This window comes from Taudactylus pleione, unplaced genomic scaffold (assembly GCF_031769625.1).
Source record: "Taudactylus pleione unplaced genomic scaffold, aTauple2 ptg000041l, whole genome shotgun sequence".
NCBI classification, from domain to species: Eukaryota; Metazoa; Chordata; class Amphibia; order Anura; family Myobatrachidae; genus Taudactylus; species Taudactylus pleione.
This window is the reverse complement of record NW_028284443.1, coordinates 15109211-15129539: the sequence shown is the minus strand read 5'-3', so window position 1 is coordinate 15129539 and position 20329 is coordinate 15109211. Positions and strand designations below refer to the sequence as shown.

The following is a 20329-nucleotide window of genomic DNA, read 5'->3' as shown; positions in this document are numbered from 1 at the left end:
GTATTCGATGGATTGCTGTGTATACACCGTTGTTGCCCAATGGGTAATGCCTTTTTCTATATTTATAAAGGGGACCATATAACCATATCAGAAGCCCCACCACATATCATAATTTTGCAGTGAGCATCTATATCTCAACACTGACTTAATTTCATGTTGGGGTCTGATGCTGGGAAATTATATTCGATTTTTATTAAACTCAGCATCATGTCCAATATGTTCTTTTTATTATTGTTAAAAGCAAGCTGCAGCTAATAAAAAAGCTTGGTGGAATAATATTTAACATTGCTCAAATAGATGCATTCTGTTTTCTCAGGGAAAATCTATTGGATATTTTGGTAATCATAAAGTCTATAGGGATGGGATTCCATCTACCAGTGCATGGTATTCGCTCATTATCACCTGTAAGTATTAAATAAAGTGGTTTAATGAATGTTTCATGAACATGTTAAGACAGATTCTAGAGTGATGACCACATGCATGCAGATCCAGCCATTTCTAATTTTGCCCACTTGGACTCTCACATGTTGACCAAATTGTAGGGTTTAAGTAACCCTGAAATAGGGTTAGTTGATTATTTTGGCTCTACACATACAGATTTGTGTAAGCAGAAATTAGCCAAAACAATCCAGATTACTTGATCAGACAATTTTGTGTGTGATCTGCTTTACTCCTTTTCCCTAACATTTAGTCATCAGTGACCATAGCGTCCCATCTTCTCCCTACACAGTAGTCATCAGTGACCATAGTGTCCCATCTTCTCCCTACACAGTAGTCATCAGTGACCATAGTGTCCCATCTTCTGCCTACACAGTAGTCATCAGTGACCATAGCATCCCAACTTCTCCCTACACAGTAGTCATCAGTGACCATAGCGTCCCATCTTCTCCCTACACAGTAGTCATCAGTGATCATAGCACCCCATCTTCTCCCTACACAGTAGTCATCAGTGACCATAGCGTCCCATCTTCTCCCTACACAGTAGTCATCAGTGACATAATGTCCCATCTTCTCCCTACACAGTAGTCATCAGTGACCATAGTGTCCCATCTTCTCCCTACACAGTAGTCATCAGTGACCACATAGCCACTGAACTGGCTCTTTGGTAGTTTAACTGATGGATATGGCTGTAACACACATGTAATGGATATTATAGGAAATGCTAGATCACACTTTCTTCTGCAACATGGTTAATAATTTATATTGCTTACACATTCATATGACTTATCATATCACCTGAGTGAGAGGTTAATGGGTATGAGTATCTACAGCGGTTTATCTAGAACAGTAACTGGGTCACACAGCAACAATAAAATAGGACAGAAATTAAACAGGGCAATGATTAAGCTCTTTTGTAGAGCCAGATTGTGTGAAACCGTGGTTTGTAACCTTGATAGGTCACAGGAAGAGCACAAGTTCATAGATAACCGGAATCTTGTGGCCTGATCTGTAATTTGCTGTTAATGACCAAAAAGACTTTAAAATAAATAAAAGGTGCCTAAAATAGACATATCTAATGGGAGTCCATACATCAATTGGCTAATTCCTCCGATTACCCCATCTGATTATCCGATCCATTGCTTCGATACCTGATCTCTGTTTCTCTGATGATTGCAAAGTACAACACATTAGAAGTCCCCGATTTGCCAATTCCGATAATTTTTTGGTCAGAATTTATGAATCAAGGATTTCCAACATGTGTTTTTTTACACAAACTATCGGCGAAACAGAGCATTATGCTGATAGATTGTTAGTGTATGGGCCCGTTAAGAAGATGGGTATGCAAAGGTACTTGCACAATGAAGGTGAAAATATAAAAAATACAGTGGAGGATAGAAGTAATTACCCCCCACCCCCCCTAGTTCTGGGTGACTTCTGAAAATCATATGGATTAAGAGTAATTTTATTTAACATGAACATTGACATCAGATGCATTACTACAACATTGCTATTTGGAACCAAAAACATAACTGTCAATTTGTTAAATTTCACATTAGTTCTGATCAACAGTGATAGACTTTACTCAATAATCAAAGGTTTTAGTAAAGAAGTGTGAAAGACATTAGGAATGTTTTAGCAGATATAGTGTGTGAAAATGATACACATAGTCTGACAAGTAATTGATGCATCCTTATACAGACTTCTGTTAATAGCATATGAGACCCCATCAACTTTTAAATATACTTTGGGAATTTAATACTTTTTTAATAATAAGTACTTAGATGCCTTAACAATAAGGGGCATATTTATTTATTATCAGGACTTGGTGGCAATAAGAAATTATAATTATCAGGACCAATCATGGTATTAAGAGCTAATTCCTGCAAAGTATAAGAAGTAAAGTGATTGTTAATCTGATCACTGTACTTCCAGGTTCAGGAACCGGCTGCACTACTGCACATGAGCTGTCTACTGTCTGCACATGTGTGAGTGGCCATTGGATCCTTCTTCTCGTAACTATTGCATAATGTAGCCATGGCTTTAGCTACCTTGGCCAAGCTTGGAATCATCATTGTAGCAGCCCTCCGATATCTGCTGTGGTTCCCCGTACATACATCCAGGGTATCCTTAGTGTTTGCACGGAATGGGTATGTAATCCCGGCAGTCAGGATGCCTGCTGTCAATATACTGACAGCGGCATCCCAATGCTCAGGATCCCAACAAGGGTCGGGTAAGTATACCTACCTTCTCCCCCTAACCCCCTGTTTGTACATCCTAACGCTATCCCTCCGCCCACCCTATCCTAACCTTAACTCTCTCACCTTGGTGCCTAAACCTAACCCTCCCCCCCCTTAATGCCTAAACCTAACCCCCCCTGTGGTGCCTCACACTAACCCACCCCCGGGGGAACCTAACCTCCCCCTCCCATAGCCTAAATCTAACCCCCCCCTTCCCCGTGATGCCTAAACCTACCTCTCCCTCCACCACGTCTAAGTCCTAACCAGCCCCGCTATAGTTACATTTGGCATCCTGGCTTTGCGGGATTCCAGCGTCTGGATGTCACCTCCAGTCGGTATTCTGGCGCTGGTCATTCTAGCCGGGAAGTGGCATTCCGGGGACAGGATTTCTTCAGCCGGGATTCCGCATGGCATTATTATAACTACATCCCGTTTGCACATAGCCCCAATAAACCGGTGTTTTTGGTGAATAGCGTACACATAGGGGCATATTCAATTGGGTGCGAGAATAGCAAAAAACCTGCACCTGCGAGGTTTTTCCTGCAGGTGAAGGGGTTTTTTGCTATTCAAATAGGTGCATGTTTTTTCTTTTTTTGTGCACGCCAGGAGGTTTTTTCCACGCACCTCCAGAGCAAGCGTGATTTTTTCTAAAAACGTTAATTATAGGAAAAATCAGTGGGACTTGCTCTTACACCCCGGCGGCAACCCCCGTTTAGGACTAATTAAGCAATTGGAAGTTTCCAATTAGCTTAATTAGTCCATAATTACTCACTTTCTGAAGCGTTGTCTTCTTCATCCAGCGTCGGAAGCCGGGTCTTCTGCAGCAGGGTATGTATGTCAGTGTGTGGTATTTGTAAGTGTGTATGAGTGAGTCTGTGTGTGTATGACCCCCCACTGCCAGTGTGCCCCCCAATGCCCATGTGGCCCCCGGAATGGGCACTGGGAGAATTACATCTCCCAGCAGCCCTTGCCCCCCACCCGCCCCTCGAGCTTTCCAGGAGCCCCCAGGACTCCCAGTAGCCCCCTCTCCACTAAGAAGACAGTGGGGAAGCCACCAGACGCCACGGAGACTAGCAGAGACCCCCGTCCAGGTAGGTGAAGATTTTATCTTTATTTACACGGCGCAGGGTTTTCAGAGGTTTTTTTAATTGAATACTGCGGGTATCGGGAGCAGGCATTCCTATGGTATTGCTAAATTGGGGACGATGAACGCGAGGTTTTTTCATCACTAAACCTCGCGCCCAATTGTATATGCCCCATATTGTTTGATAAATATGTCCATTAATGTTGTAACCAAAATTGAAAAAGTAAAGGATATGTTTAACGAACATTTCTTTACAATTCACAAGAAACGTTAAAATGGAAGAGAGATAATTGGACATACAATGCGCAGAAGAAGCTTGCACAGAAAATATTAGTATAATACACAATAGCTGGAGGGTGTACTGTAGCATATCAGAAATGATCAGAAATGTGTACTTGCACCACTTCATAAAGGCATCTTTTCACTTATGCCCAGGTGTGCATTTATGTGCATATGCCCTCACTGAACTTCATCTGAGAACGTCCCATCGCGTACTGCCATTGTTATCATAATTATAGCTGTGATTGAAAAGCGTAGAACTCTGTTTCACCTGTACTTATGTACGCCCATTTTCAGAGTATGCGCGGCAGCGCCATAACTAGCACTACCGGTGGCCGGGTGCAGGCCACGCCCTTCTGCATGATGTCATGCTGAGGGGACAGGGCCACAATCACCGGTGATTACAGCAATGCCCGGAGCATCCTCAGGATTCCCTGGGGGGCTGTATGGGCAGCTGTGTGAACATCTGAAGCATCCTAAGGATGCTCCAGGCGGCACTGCTGCAGAGATTCTGCCTGCAGGGTGCCATTCTAGGCACCCTGCTAGCCAGATACAGAGGTCGTGGGTGAGCGGCGGTGCCGCCAACAGACCATTGTACTTTGTGCAGCTGCACCGCTCGCACACCCCTAGTTAGGGCCCTGATGCGCGTGAATTCATGCAAGATACACTTCATATATGGGCGTTCATTCAACTCTGAGATTAATTGTGTCCTAGCAAGCATAAGGTGCACCGAGAGGGGAGGGTAGATAAATACTACCCCGAGCTCAGGCCTCTCTGGGTGCCCAGGCCTATTCCCAAGATGGCACAACCACATCACTCTTTGCATACATATTTGCTTTGCAGTGACTGTATAGGCTCCTTCAAATTAGGGATGTGCAGGCTCGTATAGGTTCGAGTTTGCACGTTGAGTTCGGATTTTTCCCTCCAAAAAAACGGAACTCAGAAAGAGGCAAAACGTCATCTTACATGGACGAACATCATCATTCCTGGACAAAAGTCCAGGAATGAAAAGTCCAGGAATGATGATGTTCGTCCATGTAAGATGACGTTTTGCCTCTTTCTGAGTTCCGTTTTTTTGGAGGGAAAAATCCGAACTCAACGTGCAAACTCAAACCTATCCGAGCCTGCACATCCCTACTTCAAATTGGACACAATGGGCATGGCCATTCCCCATTTGCTCACCTCCCTCTATATAGAAGCCCATCCAAGCTCTCGGCAATTATTACTTTTGCTATTGTGCACTCAACTGTGTTTAAAAGCTGAAGATGGAAGTTCTTTTCTAGAGGATTATTCACTAAATCTTTCTATTTAAAAAATGTTATTGCTAGAAAATATTTTTAATAAGACCCCTGCTCTGTATCTGTTCTATCAGCAATTATAAAAACTCGAATGCCACAGGGAATGTCTCCAAAAATATAATAATTAATATTTACACCAGCTAACATATGGGCATAATGTAACATCATATTTGGAAATCCTAATCAAGTTTTTCTCATATGTTGCAGATCTATGAAGTCCTGGGAAGTGATAAAGTGCAGAGTGATAAACGACCAACCGATCAGCTCCCAACTGTCATTTTTCAAACACAGCCTGTAACATGACAGTTGGGAGCTGAGTGGTTGGTCATTTATCACTTTCCAGAGCTTCATACATCTGCCCCATGGGGAAATGTATTAAGGCTTGGAGAGTGATACAGTGGAGAAGTTGTCAAACACAACTAATCAGCTTCTACTGTCATTTCAAAGACTGTCCTAGATAAATGGCAGTTAGTAGCTGATTGGAAGCTTTGGGCAACTTTTCCACTTTATCACGCTGCAAGGCTTGGTACATCTCCCCTATGGTGAGAATAATGTATTCTGTAACTGATTATAAAAACTACAGTTATAGAGCAAATGTGATCTAACAAAATATAAAGTGGTCTATTTATCAAGCAGTGAAAAGTGTGGAGAAGTGGACCAGTGGAGAAGTTGCACATAGCAGCCAATCAGCTTCTACCTATTATTTTATAGACTGTTCTTGATAAATGCTACTTCAAAGCTGATTGGTTGCTATGGGCAACTCCTCCATTGGTTCACTTCTCCATGCTTTTCACTGTTTGATAAATAGACCCCAAAGTCTTACTCAGACCACCAAGATTCCACCCAAACATCTCCATTGCAGAAATGGTGTGGAACTTTGTGCTGTAGATAATACAAGCCATAAGGTAGTCTTTAGCCATGTGGTATACAATACATCATCATGATTTTCATATGTTTTTGCATATCTCAATGTAAAATGTACGTCTGATTTACAAGTCGGTAGTAATCTTTCCCACATGTTAAACCATAGTGTACAGAATGCAAACATTAGACGTTCTATCCTGCATTTGTATAAAAGTGTCAATTCAAATGCAGACCGACAAGTGAAAGGGTTAACTAACATTATACAATAGAACAAGCACACCAAAAATAAAACAATCCCAGTAGGTTGCACAGCTTACATTTTCTAACATTACAACTTCCCCCATGTGTGCAATACTGGCTGTGCTCCATGTCTAGGCAGCAGTGCTCATATAACACATCCAAAGTGACTAGCAAACAAATTCCCGACACTGTCTGCTCGAATATGACCAAACAACCGCACTGTAAACATACAAAAAATGTCTGCTTTGAGGTGAACTAAACACTGCATGAGGCTCCTCTCTGTAATACTGATTTAAATACTACATGGCAATAAATAAGCATCTTATATTTTGGGTTAGTTACTAACCAGGTATTCTTTGGTGCCAACCCATACACACAATGTACAATATGTTAGGCAAAGACAGCATCAAAAAGGGCTACATTGTACTATGATGAATACAGTACATATTAAACATATGTGCTTTGATACTTACTGAAATATTTACAGTACAGCTTTTTGACAAGTGAGGTAAGTCTGGTTGATGTGCATTTGTTTATTACACATACTGTACATAGATTAGGTTTCTGTATATAAAACATTAACTTGCAATGAACCCTAAGTTGTCAGATGTCTTGTTGTAAATAACCAACACCAATTCTAACATTGGTTAAAACTGTAGATGAATTTCTGTTACAACATACAGTATATTTATAAAATGTAATACTAAATATTGAGTGTAATCCTTTATATAGTTGTATTATATTCTGTAAAACAAAAAAGAAAATGACACACTTATTTGATTGATTAGTTAAACAGTCATGTCCCACATTAAACCAATGTAATATTTGGATGTTTATATAAATGCATGTATAAATAATATTACCTTTATGAACTAAAAGCTTGAATTTGTAAAATGCTTATATTTAACTTGCTAATTATAAGAATTAAAATAAATTAAATTACTTGAGGATACAAATACCTGTATCCATTGAACACAACATAGATTACAATGCACAAGCTAATATTGAACAGAGTATATCATATATCAAAAAGTAACAGTGGAGAGGCTAACATCTAAAATTAATCAAATGCATTAATATGAAATTACATTTAATAACATTGCACAGAAAACCATATGATTATAAACATTTGTGACACAAAGTTGAACCAACCCTTTATAGACTGAATACTCAGAAATATTTTATACTAGCTAAATGTAATATATTAGTTTGTGACAGCAACATTAGTCTTTAGATTGTGCACATACTGTAAGAATTGTGTTGTGCAACAAACCAAAAAATTAAATAAAACAAAAACATTACTCAATAAAATTAGATAAAATATAATCCAGCAGCTTGTACCTCATTAATTAATACTCTGTATGTCTGTGAACAAACATTCATGAACACTGGGCCTGATTCAGACCCGCTTGCGAGCGCTATGCGCTCGCAAGCGGGTCAGTGATGGCCCAGTGCGCATGTGCACGACAGAGCCGGCTCCGTCGTGCGCATACGTGAGACCCGGATAGCGATGGGCAAGCCGTTGCTCCGGGTCTCGTACCAAAGGGGGCATGCTGTCGATGTTGAGTGACAGCACGCCCCCTTTGGTGGGTGGGCCGGGGAGTGGCTGCCCAAACGGAGGCGTTCCCATGTGAACGCCTCCGTTTGGGGGCGGCCCCACTGACATCATGAGTGATGTTAGTGGGAGAGATTTTGGCTCTGTGAGAGCCGAAATCTCTCTGGGGCTTGCGGCAATGAGACCCTACCACAAGGGTCTCGTCGCAAGCCCGATGGTCGCTATGGTCTTGACCATCGCGACCATCTTCCTGGCCGCTTGCTATAGCGACAGCTATGCGAGCGGCCAGGAGGCCGCTCTAAAAAACAAGAAGGCCGGCCCTGATTCAGAGCGAGCGCTCTGTCTGAGCATCCGGCTCTGAATCAGGGCCACTATACCTAAAATAATTGCATGTATAAATTAATTAATTATTTATACTTTGGCCAGAAACATTTGGCAAATAGTAAGTAATAATGTATGTGAACAAACATCCATGAACAGTACATTTAAAATAACTGCATGTACTGTATAAATTATGTAATTATTCATACCTTGGCCAGAAACATTTAGGCAAATAGTACTGTAAGTAATAAAAAAAAGTGTGTGTGTCAAATGTACAAGGCCATTCCCCCAGTAAGTAAGGTAAAAACATTCTCTCTTGCACAACCTTTCCTTGCTTCAATGTGTTTCTTCTCCCAACCCCTGAGCCCTCAGCAGTAACTTAATCAGAACTGTGACTGAATGAGGAATCACTCTGTTTAACTGTTTAAGTAGCATACATACTGTATGTGTTAACACATATATAAAAATGCTAAGATACTATAGCCTAAGCTCACAGAAAAAAGTTGTGTAGTAGGGTTGTAATAAACACTATATAACATTTCACAGGTTTAAGATAAAATTACATCACAATTCAAATTGATCATAGCGCAAACAGATAATCACTTTAATATACACTGTAAAACAAGTACTTCCTCAACACGAGAAAATTGCCCCTCCTGTCTCTTTGATTTATTTTCAATCCCAAAGCACGAGGAATCCAAATTATGGTGGTCATCATCATGATGAGCAATGCTAGTGTTTGCTGTACAATTTTATGTCTGGGTTGTCTCTTCACATAATTCTTGACACATGAGCAAGTAATGAAGTCCCAATTTCAAAACAACAGTCCAGACTTTTGTCTGAATACATAGATCTTCAGATCTGAACTTACCGTTGGTCAAATCCAAGTACATTGATTAGATTTTCAAGATAAATTAATACAAACTAGTCAACCTCTGTAACCTGTCATCTATGTGGTCTGTGTTTTTAATACGCAAATACCCAAATCTTACTGATTCCAAAAGATATTCTAACAGTGGTAGAAGCACCTTCCAATTGCCCTGACCATACATTTTTTTGGTAGCTTGAAAGTGATCAGCTGAAGACCTCATATGCTTATGCTTCCAACTAACTTACATTCACTGCAGTTCCATCTAAGGTATTACTCTTTTGGATTACTCTCATGCAAATATGTGAGGATGATGACTTTTGTCACTCAATTATGATTAATGTCCAAAATATTTTACAAAGTGCTATCACATTTTTAGTGTTAAATAAGTCCCTGAAATACATAATTATTTATTTATTTGATTTCACAAGTGAAGTGTTGCCTCAATTAATTCAGATTGAGACTATCCTCAATAGTCAGTGTGGCATTCCAAATATTGAACACATCATCAATAAATCTCAGCCACATCTAAATTCTGCATATGGAGAATATCACTTTGGAACATATTTATTAAGAGCATTTTTGCAGGAAAACTTAAGAAAACAGCAATTTTCAGATGATTCCCACAAAAATGCTGTATCTCCAAATGTATGAAGCGATGACCACTACCATCGTTCCATTTTCAATTGCAAAAGCAGGTTCCATTTATATCTATAGTCATTGTAGCATATGGGCATGGATGTAGCTATAGTGGGTGCAGGGGGTACAATTGCCATGGGGCCCAGAGGTTTAGGGGGCAAGGTCACATAGTTGTCTATCAAATTTCCGAAAATGTCACATAGTTGTCAATCAAATTTCCGAAAATGCCCGCTAAGCAATTGGGTCTGGCCCATTGCATAGCATGGAAAGGGAGAATCTTTATCACTCATAAAGATAGTGGTCTGTCTCATTCTCTCAGTAATGTCCAACACTGATATGATCCATATCCCACAACCATTTTGCCCTCCAGTTACAGCTGAGGTCGTCAGTAAGCCTGGCACTGTTGAAGCGTAGATTTCTCCTTGTTTACAACCTTTGTGAAGTGAGCTAGGAGGCTGGGAGGTTGATCTCCGAGATTAGGATTGTCCCAGAATGGGACTTTGTGCAAAAATTGAGAAACTGTTTGCTCAAAGTGGAATTTCATTCATTGAGAAGTATCCCCCTCAAGTAGGAGGTGGTTGTTCCCCACCCCTTCTCCACTGTCTTTACACTCACTGTAACTGAAATCTTCTCATCTGTGGAGGCCCTGCAGACATTAGGCTGACATGTAGGATTCAAAAGTTGCCAATAGAGATGGAGCATAGATAATACATTATTTAGTGACATTCCATTTTCAGTGAGTGGTGTGTGTAGTGGATGTTATATGTTATAATATTAAGCAGGATAAAAGTACTGGAGGTTGTATTGTAAGGGGGCACTATAATCAGGGCCTGAAAACAGAAATCTTGGGGCCTGACACACACGTTTTTAGGGCTCCTTATCTTCTCTCAGTATGTACATGTAGGTTGGCTATTGGCTCATCCTCCGTGTCTCTCCAGCCTCATCCCCTACTGTGTCTCTCAACCTTATCCTCCTGTTTCTCTCATCCTCACCTGTATCACTCCAGCACTATCCCTGTGTCACAAGCCTCATTCCCCCATGTCTCTACAGCTTCATACCCCTTTGTCTCTCCATTTCCAGCCATCCACTCATCTCCCGTGTCTCTCAGCATCATTATCCCCCACCTGTGTCTCTCAGCTTAATCCTCTTTCATGTCTCTCAGCTTCATCCACCATGTCTTTCAGCTTCAAACCCACATGTCTCTCAGCTTCATCCCCATGTCTTTCAGCTTCATCCCTCCACTCTGCATCTCTCAGTCTCACCCCAGCCCCTTTATCCCTCAGCCTTACCCCAACCCATGTCTCTCTGTCTCACCCAAGTCCCTATGTCTCACAGCCTCACCCCAGGCCCTGTGTCTCACAGCCTCACCCCAGCCCCTGTGTCTCACAGCATCACCCCAGCCCCTGTGTCTCACAGCATCACCCCAGCCCCTGTGTCTCTCAGCGTCACCCCAGCCCCTGTGTCTCACAGCCTCACCCCAGACCATGTCTCTCAGCCTCAACTCAGCCCCTTTTTCTCTCAGCCTCAACCCAGCCCCTATGTCTCTCAGCCTCACCACAGCCCCTGTGTCTCTCAGCTTCACCACAGCCCCTGTGTCTCACAGTCTCACCCCAGCCCCTGTGTCTCAGTGTCACCCCAGCCCCTGTGTCTCACAGCCTCACCCCAGCCCCTGTGTCTCACTAGCCTCACTGTGTCTCTCCAGCCTAGCCAACATATACCTGTTGTCTGCTGTTCCTTCCTCTTCCCTGGTGGCATGGAGCCAGCTATTCTCTGATCCAGCAGCGCAACACCATGATGTCACGCACACTGCTCCGGATTGCTGCAGGCCTCCCTCTCTCTGCCTTTGGCTCTCTCTGCCTGTGGCTGTGACAGAGGCAAGGGGACACAATGACCGGGCTCCTGAGATTCCTGAGGGGCAAGGCCCCTTGGAATCTTGGGACCCATTAGAAGTGTACCCCCAGTCACCTGACCTGACTATAATGTGGAGAGGTAATCTGAATTGGGGCACTGTAATGTGGCATACTATGTACTAGGAGGACTACAATATGGCATAATATGAACTGAGGATACTACAATGTGGCATAATATGTACTGGTTATGTTTCCTAAATTACATATTCTTAGTCCTGTGAAAAAATCTATGGCTGCTAGACCTTTTTTAATAAGATAGCTTAATCATCAAGAGTGGCTAGTAAGCCCTTTCTAGAACCTGAACATCCATTGTTTTGCGAGTATAGAGATGCAGATACAGCAAAAAGGGCTCATTATTGAGTGCAAATATTTGCTGACATTTTTTGTTAAACTCTTTTTTCTTTAAACAATATGTATATCCTAATCTCAGCCTTCTCTAGAACCAAAAGTGGAAGGAGGAAATGTAACCAGGCATTATAATTCCTATCAGCTGACTGTATAAGTTTGTGTTTCATATCTCCATCTCACGCCCACCATCTCTATTCATTACAGCTGTATCACCCAACCAGCAACCATGTTATTCCAATATTATGTTTAAAGTGTCCCGACCTTATTAGATTGTAAGCTCTTTTGAACAAGCTTATTATTACCTTCAGTTTCAGTTATTTTAGCACATCTCCTAGTGTTAGCTAGGTTTTAACTACATTAAATAAAGGTTAAGTTTGAATTCTGTGACAATCCAGCTGGTGTCACTGATTTGTCAAATTTATTTTTACTGTTTTGTCAAATTTAGATTTAATTCTTGCAACAGTGACATAATATGCTAATATTTAAGAAACAATCATTTAAATATTATTTATAAGACAATTGCAACTTACTATGTGGCTTATGGATGTGATCTGAAATGCCTCAAAATGTTGTCAAGTCATTTAAATAACGTATAAGTCAATTATGTGGTTTTATTTGGTAATAACAGATTTACTATAACAGTGTAAAACTATAATATTTAAACTTTCATATACAGATCCAAGTAAGACATTTGTTTGATGAAAACAGTCTAATCCTAAAGACGGCAAAACTGTATGGTTATGAAGTGGTGGATACATTCAGTATAACTATCGGGCGCTACAAGGAATTCTTGCAAGGGAAATGTGGATGTCATTATCATGAGGTATTTAAACAAGAAGTTAATATATTTTTAAGCTATATTGGTTACTGGAAATTTTAAGGATGTCAGAAGATTTATTTGACCATGAAAATTGTTTTTAGAATACACGGTGCTGTAGGCTGTATTTGCCCTATGTATGAGTATTTTTAAAAAACTGTGTGGCCAATGTAGAGTTGGAAGTACGTTTGGTTTTTTGTTGGATAAGATCTGCATTTCCGTAGTGCTCATGTGCACCTAAAATGTGTATGAATGTAGATTCTGAACATCTTAAACTTCATGAAATTACAACTGAAGTAGTCCTTGAAACTGACCATGTCAGACTGTCCCTCTGAAGTACAGGGGACATCCCTGGTGAGCCCCACTGGAGGACTGCTGTGCTCCATACTGTCGGGGGTGTGTGGTCTTAATGCATTATTCACAGTTGCACTGAGCCAGTGTTCAGAGGCAGCCATCTCCCTGAACCCTTAAGCATTGCAGATGTCTAGGAATGTCACTGTCAGATGTCTAGGAATCCAGTCCTTATCCTGGATTAGCAGAAGAAATCAGAAGAGCTGTGTCAAACACAGTAAGGAGCCATTATAGTTAGCACTGCAGCACTAGTAATATTCTGGATTATTTTAATTGTTTGTAAAATGCACATTTTGGAGTTTTCTTTAAGCATTGTAAAGTTACTTTATGTTCTCAGTTCCTTAGGTGCCCTAAAAAAACAAATAGAAGCACGAAGGATGTCCAGTGTAATTAATTATACTTTATATCTAACAGTGCATAGAGACAAGTAGGAGGCCAGCACATGTGCAGACACTCTCCCTATACATTACAACATGCAACAAGGTACTTGGATATAGAGTGTGTGTAGTCATTCAGTCTCTTTTTCATTTCGTAGTGGTTACTAAATTAGAAATGTTCATGCTAAGGAAGCTTCTTAATTAAATAATATTGAAACCAATTGCCCCCTCAGTTACTGTCTTTTTTCTTATTATATTGAATGTTATTCACATTTTATACAACAAACCTTGAATTACCTCATTGTGCAGAGCTTCAGGGGCTGATGCAGGATCCTACTCATCTCAGGTACATATAAACTTGCAACTAACTGCATGTAAATGTGTTCTAGGTCTAACTGACCTGTAACATAGTGTTTTCATGTAGGCTAAGCTCAGTGAGGACGTAAGCTCAGTGAGGACGTAAGCTCAGTGAGGACATGTCAATGGAATTGCAGGCTGAGCAGATGTGTATGTATGCATACATACATCTATGTGCAGATGGACCTTTTGCACCAGGATAGGGCTGGTACAAATTTGCACTGATAATGGTATCTGTTAGAAAACAGAGCAAAAGGATAGGGAGTTCCAGCCACAGAAATGCATACACAGCCGTTTCTAGGGGCAGGTAACCCGTACAATCGCACAGGGCTCTCCGCCTTTCGACCCCTAGTCAGAGCGACTCAGAGGCAGCGGTGCTGCGGCAGCTGGAGCGGGAGACAGCGTTAGCAAGGTGAGGGAAGTATTGGCCTGGGGGGGCACTGCATAAGGGATACTACTTTAGTGGGCCCTACATATGGGGCACTACTTTAAGGGACTCTGCAGATGGGGCACTACTGTAGGGGCACTGCATAAGGGGCACTATTTTAGGGGGCCCTGCATATGGAGCAAAACTACAGGGGGCACTGTAAAAGGGGCACTACTTTATGGGGCTCTGCATATGGGGCAATACTTTAAGGGGCACTACTTTTGGGGCCACTGCATAAGGGGCACTATTTTAAGGGGCCCTGCATATGGGGAAAAACTACAGGGGGCACTGCAGAAGAGGCACTACTTTAGGAGACCCTGCATATGGGGCACTGCATATGGGGCAAAAGTACAGTAGGGCACTGCATAAGGGGCACAAATACAGGGGGCACTGCATATGGGAACAACTACAGGGGGCACAGCATAATGGGCACTATTGCCTGAGAGCCAGTTGGGGGAGCAGCTTGAGAGGTGGTGGATGATGCCTGCTTTCATGCTTATGGGGGCAGAGTGGGGCAGTTGAGATAACTCAGGCATGGGGGTGGCAGGAGTGACACATGAAAGGCCGCTGGGAGCTGCAATGACACATGAATGTGGGCTGGAATGGGGCAAGGGAGGGGACTAGAGTTATACATGGAGGAGCTGAAGTGTGTATTATGCAAATCTTACTTTTTCAATGTATTTAATGTGGTTCTGGATTTTAAAATGTATTTTATGTGGATGTGTTTTTTTTGAGAGTGCATCTTAGGCTGTTGAGACCATACCCCCTTACTGTGAGACCACGCCCCTTACAATGAGGCCACTCCCCCTTCCCGGAGGTAAGTGCAAAATTAGTAACTACTGCTTCCTGGTGGGGGGGAAAAGCGCATTTTCACTGTTCACGCTGGGAGCCCCAGACCCTAGAAATGGCCCTTTGCATACATGTCTGCATATGGGCACATACTAAATATGCATTTTGTTCTGTATCTAGATTCAACTCTGCATCAGCCCCTTAGTGATTTGGCCTGCTGAGAAAAACATTGTTTCCCCAGTGCATGTATTTCTCCATCTGCAGCAGAAATTCTAGCCTCTGTTGTTGTATTTAGACCTGAAGGGGCATATTTATCAAAACATATTTGCAGGCTATCACCTGAACTCACCTATTTTCAGTAGGGATGTGCGCCAACCCCCTTGTTTTGGTTTTGGATCTGTATCTTCTTCGTGTTTTGGATCTGGATTTGGTTTTGCCAAAACTGCCCTTGCGTGTTTTGGTTTTGGATCTGTATTTTTTCTAGTAAATCATAAAAACAGCTGAAATCACATAATTTGGGCCTGTTTTTGTTCCTACAGTATTATTAACCTCAATAACATTTAGTCACAGCCATTTCCAGTCAATTTTGGCCACCTCACAGCTCACAATATTGATTTCATCCAGTTTAGGCCAAAAGGTTGCATCAAGCTAGCTGGCTGACTAAGATAAGTGACAGCAGTGGGTGGCACTAACACTTGGCAGTTCAGCTTCCAACATGGCACAGAGTGGAACTGCAGTGGTAGACAGGATGGCAGTTTAATAAACTATATGACCTCATAGGAAGTTTAAAAGCCAAGAATGTTTTAATTAATCAAGAACTAGGTCAGAGGCCCGAGGGAGTTGGAATATGTTTATGGACTGAAGACAGGGAAAGGGTGGAAGGATTGATTAGTTTTCAATTTATTTATTATTTTAATGTTTTGATTCTTAAGACAATTTATGAGGGAAGATCAATGTAGGATCAAGTTCTTCAGTTCCTGAAAGAAATCTTTGAGCAGGAGGAGGTTTTTTATAAATCTACAGTAATAGAAATGCAGTGGCCTTGCTTGTGGAGGTGCTGCTAAATAGTACATACTGTAAACTGATGTTTACTTTGTGCTCAAGGAAGTTGTTAGGGATAATGGGACCAAGACTAGCTGTTTGCTTCAGAGGAAAGCAGCCTGTAGCTCTACAGCTGAACTACATCTCGCAGCATCCGTGCTATTTGCCGTGCCTACTGGAAGTTGTTTGTCAACAATGGGTGATGTGCCTCAGGTTACCGCAGCATGCTTTACGCACTGTATGTAACATGTAAATATGTATGTAATGTGATCAATATAAAAAACGAATTTTTGTATTAAACATATTTGCACTTTATTGTACACATCCTGGCAGAAAGATGCTCTGTGCTGCTGCTCATATTTCTGGTCTCTCTCATGACACCCACCATCTACATTATCCAGTTATTCCGCTTAAAGTCACCTACATACAAAGGAAGCAGGAGTTATTGAGCTGAACCATTATTTATAACAAGCTATCAGTTCACCAGGGTCCTGGAGCAACCGGTTGGGGTTGGGACCAATGAAATAAACTGGGTACATTTGAAAATCTACCATGTTTTGCCCACCCAATCAAGTTGGTGGTTCAGAATTTTATTTTAAAATGAAAGGGGCATAACGAAAAATGCTGTCTGTGGCCATAAAAATTTCTGGACATTTTTGGCATTCGGCAACCGCATGCCGCAGACTTCAGTGGCTGTAGCACTTCAATTACCTAGATGGCACATCTAGGAAAGAGATTGGCACTGCAGTGGCAGATAGGATGGCAGTTTACTAAACTATAAAATTAAAAATGTCAGGCAGCAATGCCACAAACAGCACGTATTGTAATGCAAAGAAAAGAGGTGTCCTTGGGCCCTTCCACCCACCCTTATGTTGTATATATTAAACAGGACAAGCACAGTTTAACAAACCAATAACTTCAGCAGCAGGGACTGCCAATTGTAGCTGAAGCGATTGGTTTATTCGGGCCCCCACAAAACATGCTACCAATGGGCAGCTGACATTGCCGGCAATTATCTCTCTGTGCACAAACTGGCTTTACAGAGGCAAGATGTTGTCGCCATCATCATAGGATTCCTCACCCTCATCTTCACACAATATTAATTAGTCCCAGCTGGAATCCATCATTACAGCCTCATGTACCTCTGTAATTTTTGGACATAATTGGTGGTAAAGGTCTTCCTTGTGGAATTTGTAGTACATTTTGATGAACATCATCTTTTCTACATTTTGAGGAAGTAGCCTCCTACGCCAATCGCTGACAAGGTTCCTGGCTATGCTGAAACTCTTTCTGAGTACACACTGGAGAGTGGGCAGCTCAAGTAAGGCAAAGCCAGTTTATGCAAGTGCCTCCAAATTGCCTTTTTTTCTTGCCAGTAGTCAAACGGACTGTCTGACATGCCTACTTGGATGCTATGATTAAAATAGTCCTCAACCATTCTTTGAATAGTGAGCGTATCAGATGGAGTCATGGTAGAGGTCTCATTAATTGTAGGCAATTCTTTTAGACCCAACCAGATGTCAAAACATGGTTGTGGTGACAATTTGCTTACCAACAGATCTTTGCATCTCTTCAGATCTGTGTCCGTTGGGAAGAAAGACACAATACATGCCTTAAACCTAGGATCGAGAATGGTCAACCCTTGGGTCTGACATACCTAGAATCGATTTGTTTCAGCTTTTCCTTCAGTTTCTCAAGCTGCTTTTCCAACAGTCAAATTAGAGGAATTACCTGACTCAAGCTAGCAGTGTCTGAACTCACTTCAAAGGTGATTATTACAAAGGGTTTCTGCACTTTGCACAACACGGAAAGTATTTTCCACTGAGCTTGAGTAAGGTACATTCTCCCTCCTCTTCCTATGTCATACTTTGTTGTGTAGCTTTGGATGGCTTTTTGCTGTTCCTCCATCCACTGAAGCATAAACGGGGTGTAATTCCACCTTGTAACTACCTCTTGCTTCAACTGGTGACAGGGCAAATTCAACATTTCTTGCAGGTGCTGCAATCTTCTACATGCACCTGCTAAATGGTGAAAATGTCCAGATTTTTTGCGCGGGACTGTCATTTTAAAAAAATGTTGGAATGCTCCCAGCTGTAATGCTCTCACAATATTGGTGGCATTGTCAGAAATCACAAATCCCAAGGAGAGTCGAAGCGGGGTAAGCCATTTTGCAAAGACTTCCCTGAGGTTTTCTAAGAGGTTGTCAGTGGTATGCCTTTTAATGAAACCGGCGATACACAGAGTAGCCTGCCTCTGAATGAGCTGCTGTTTCTTAGATGCTGCTGTTGCTGTTGGTGGTGCTGAAGGCAATACACCCACCCAATGGGCTGTTACAGTCATGTAATCTTGCATTTGCCCTGTTCCACTTATCCACATATCTGTGGTAAAGTACACAGTTGGTATAACGGCATTTTGGAGGACACTAATTAAGTTTTTTTAACGTTCCTGTACAGGCTGGGAATTACTTTTCAAGTGAATTGGAATCTAGAGGGGATTTGGTAGTGGGGACACAGGACCTCAATTAACTGTCTAAAACCCACTGCACTAATGGTGGATATCGGACGCACATCTAATAGATGTTATGGCATCAGTGATCTGCTGTGCAACAGGGTGACTGCTATCAGACTTGCTCCCCCTTGCAAAGGATTGTTTAACAGTCAATTGATTTTTTTGAACTACTGCTAGTAGTCTTCCTGATCTCCTTCTGGGATGAAGATTTACTCCCAGCAGCAGCAGATGTAGTGCTCAAGGATTCTTCTGTGGAATCCAGGATAGTGGCGGACTGAGTTAGCCTTATCAAATTGGATGCAGGACTACTTCCGATCATGATTGAGGATATTGTTGATGAAGGTGTTGGTGGTGAAGATGGCAGGCACTTGGATCTAGCAGAGAGAAGGGAGCTAACGCTGGACTGCTTGTTGTAACTTTTTCAGGCAAAGGCTCTGAATGTTGCAAACACTTTTGATGGATGCGCTGTAAATGATATAACAGGGAAGACGTCGATGGTTAAGGTCCCTACCTCTACTTACTCTGGCTTTACAATGGGTACAGATCGTTTTACAATTGTTGTCCAGATTTGGGTAGAAATGTTTCCACACATAAGAAATGGATATTTTTGTCTTATGCCCAGGCATGACAATGGGCTTTTCCTTACCATGGGCAACAAGTGTTTCCACTGGTGCCTGATTTGCACAAAAACATCCTCATCAACAACATCCTCATCATCAACATCCTTATTAGTGTCAGCTACACAGATATCCTCCTCATCCGGGTGCACCTCTACAGAATCATCCTCGATTTATATGTCAGCATATTCACTTGTGCTGCTCATTCCCACATTTTCAGAGGATGCACAAGTGGTGGAAGGAAGCTCCTCTTGGAGTACAGTATTAGAAAGGTCAGGCTCATACATGGAAACCGCCAACACACTTAGGCCCTGATTCAGAGCCGGACGCTCTGACAGAGCACTCGTTCTGAATCAGGGCCGGCCTTCTTGTTTTTTAGAGCAGCCTCCTGGCCACTCGCATAGCTGTGGGTGACCACCCACACCTATAGCGAGCGGCCAGGAAGATGGTCACGATGGTCAAGACCATCGCGACCATCGGGCTTGTGACAAGACCCTTGCGGTAGGGTCTCATTGCCGCAAGCCCCAGAGAGATTTCGGCTCTCACAGAGCTGAAATCTCTCCCACTGACATCACTCGGGATGTCAGTGGGGCCGCGCCCAAATGGAGGCGTTCACATGGGAACGCCTCCATTTGGGCAGCCACTCCCCTGGCCCGGCCAAAAAGGGGGCATGCTGTCACTCAACATCGACAGCACGCCCCCTTTGGTACGAGACCCGGAGTGACAGAGTGCCCATCGCTATCCGGGTCTCGTGCATGCGCATGATGGAGCCGGCTCTGTCGTGCGCATGTGCACTGGGCCACCATCAACCCGCTTGCAAGTGCATAGCGCTCGCGAGCGGTTCTGAGTCAGGCCCTTTGACTCTCCTCAGGGATTTGTGACATTTCTGAGTGCAGTTGGTTCCTGTGCCTGAAAGATTTTCATTTTTTTAAAATGTCTACAGGGAGAACGGCTTACATAA

The 20329-nt window shown here is 42.3% G+C and overlaps 1 protein-coding gene across 5 annotated transcripts in view; it reads left to right on the top strand.

Annotated features, from left to right (window-relative positions):
- Positions 1–20329, top strand: part of CPED1 (cadherin like and PC-esterase domain containing 1) — a 433838-nt gene that overhangs the window by 399199 nt on the left and 14310 nt on the right. For 4 of the 5 annotated variants that reach the window (XM_088457671.1, XM_088457670.1, XM_088457669.1 and 1 more), the window contains 2 exons: positions 317–404; positions 12761–12907. In XM_088457671.1, coding sequence (XP_088313797.1) covers positions 317–404; positions 12761–12907 — 235 coding nt within the window. Of the gene's footprint in view, positions 1–316; positions 405–12760; positions 12908–20329 lie in introns of those variants that run through there. The other variant, XM_088457672.1, reaches the window with a different exon arrangement.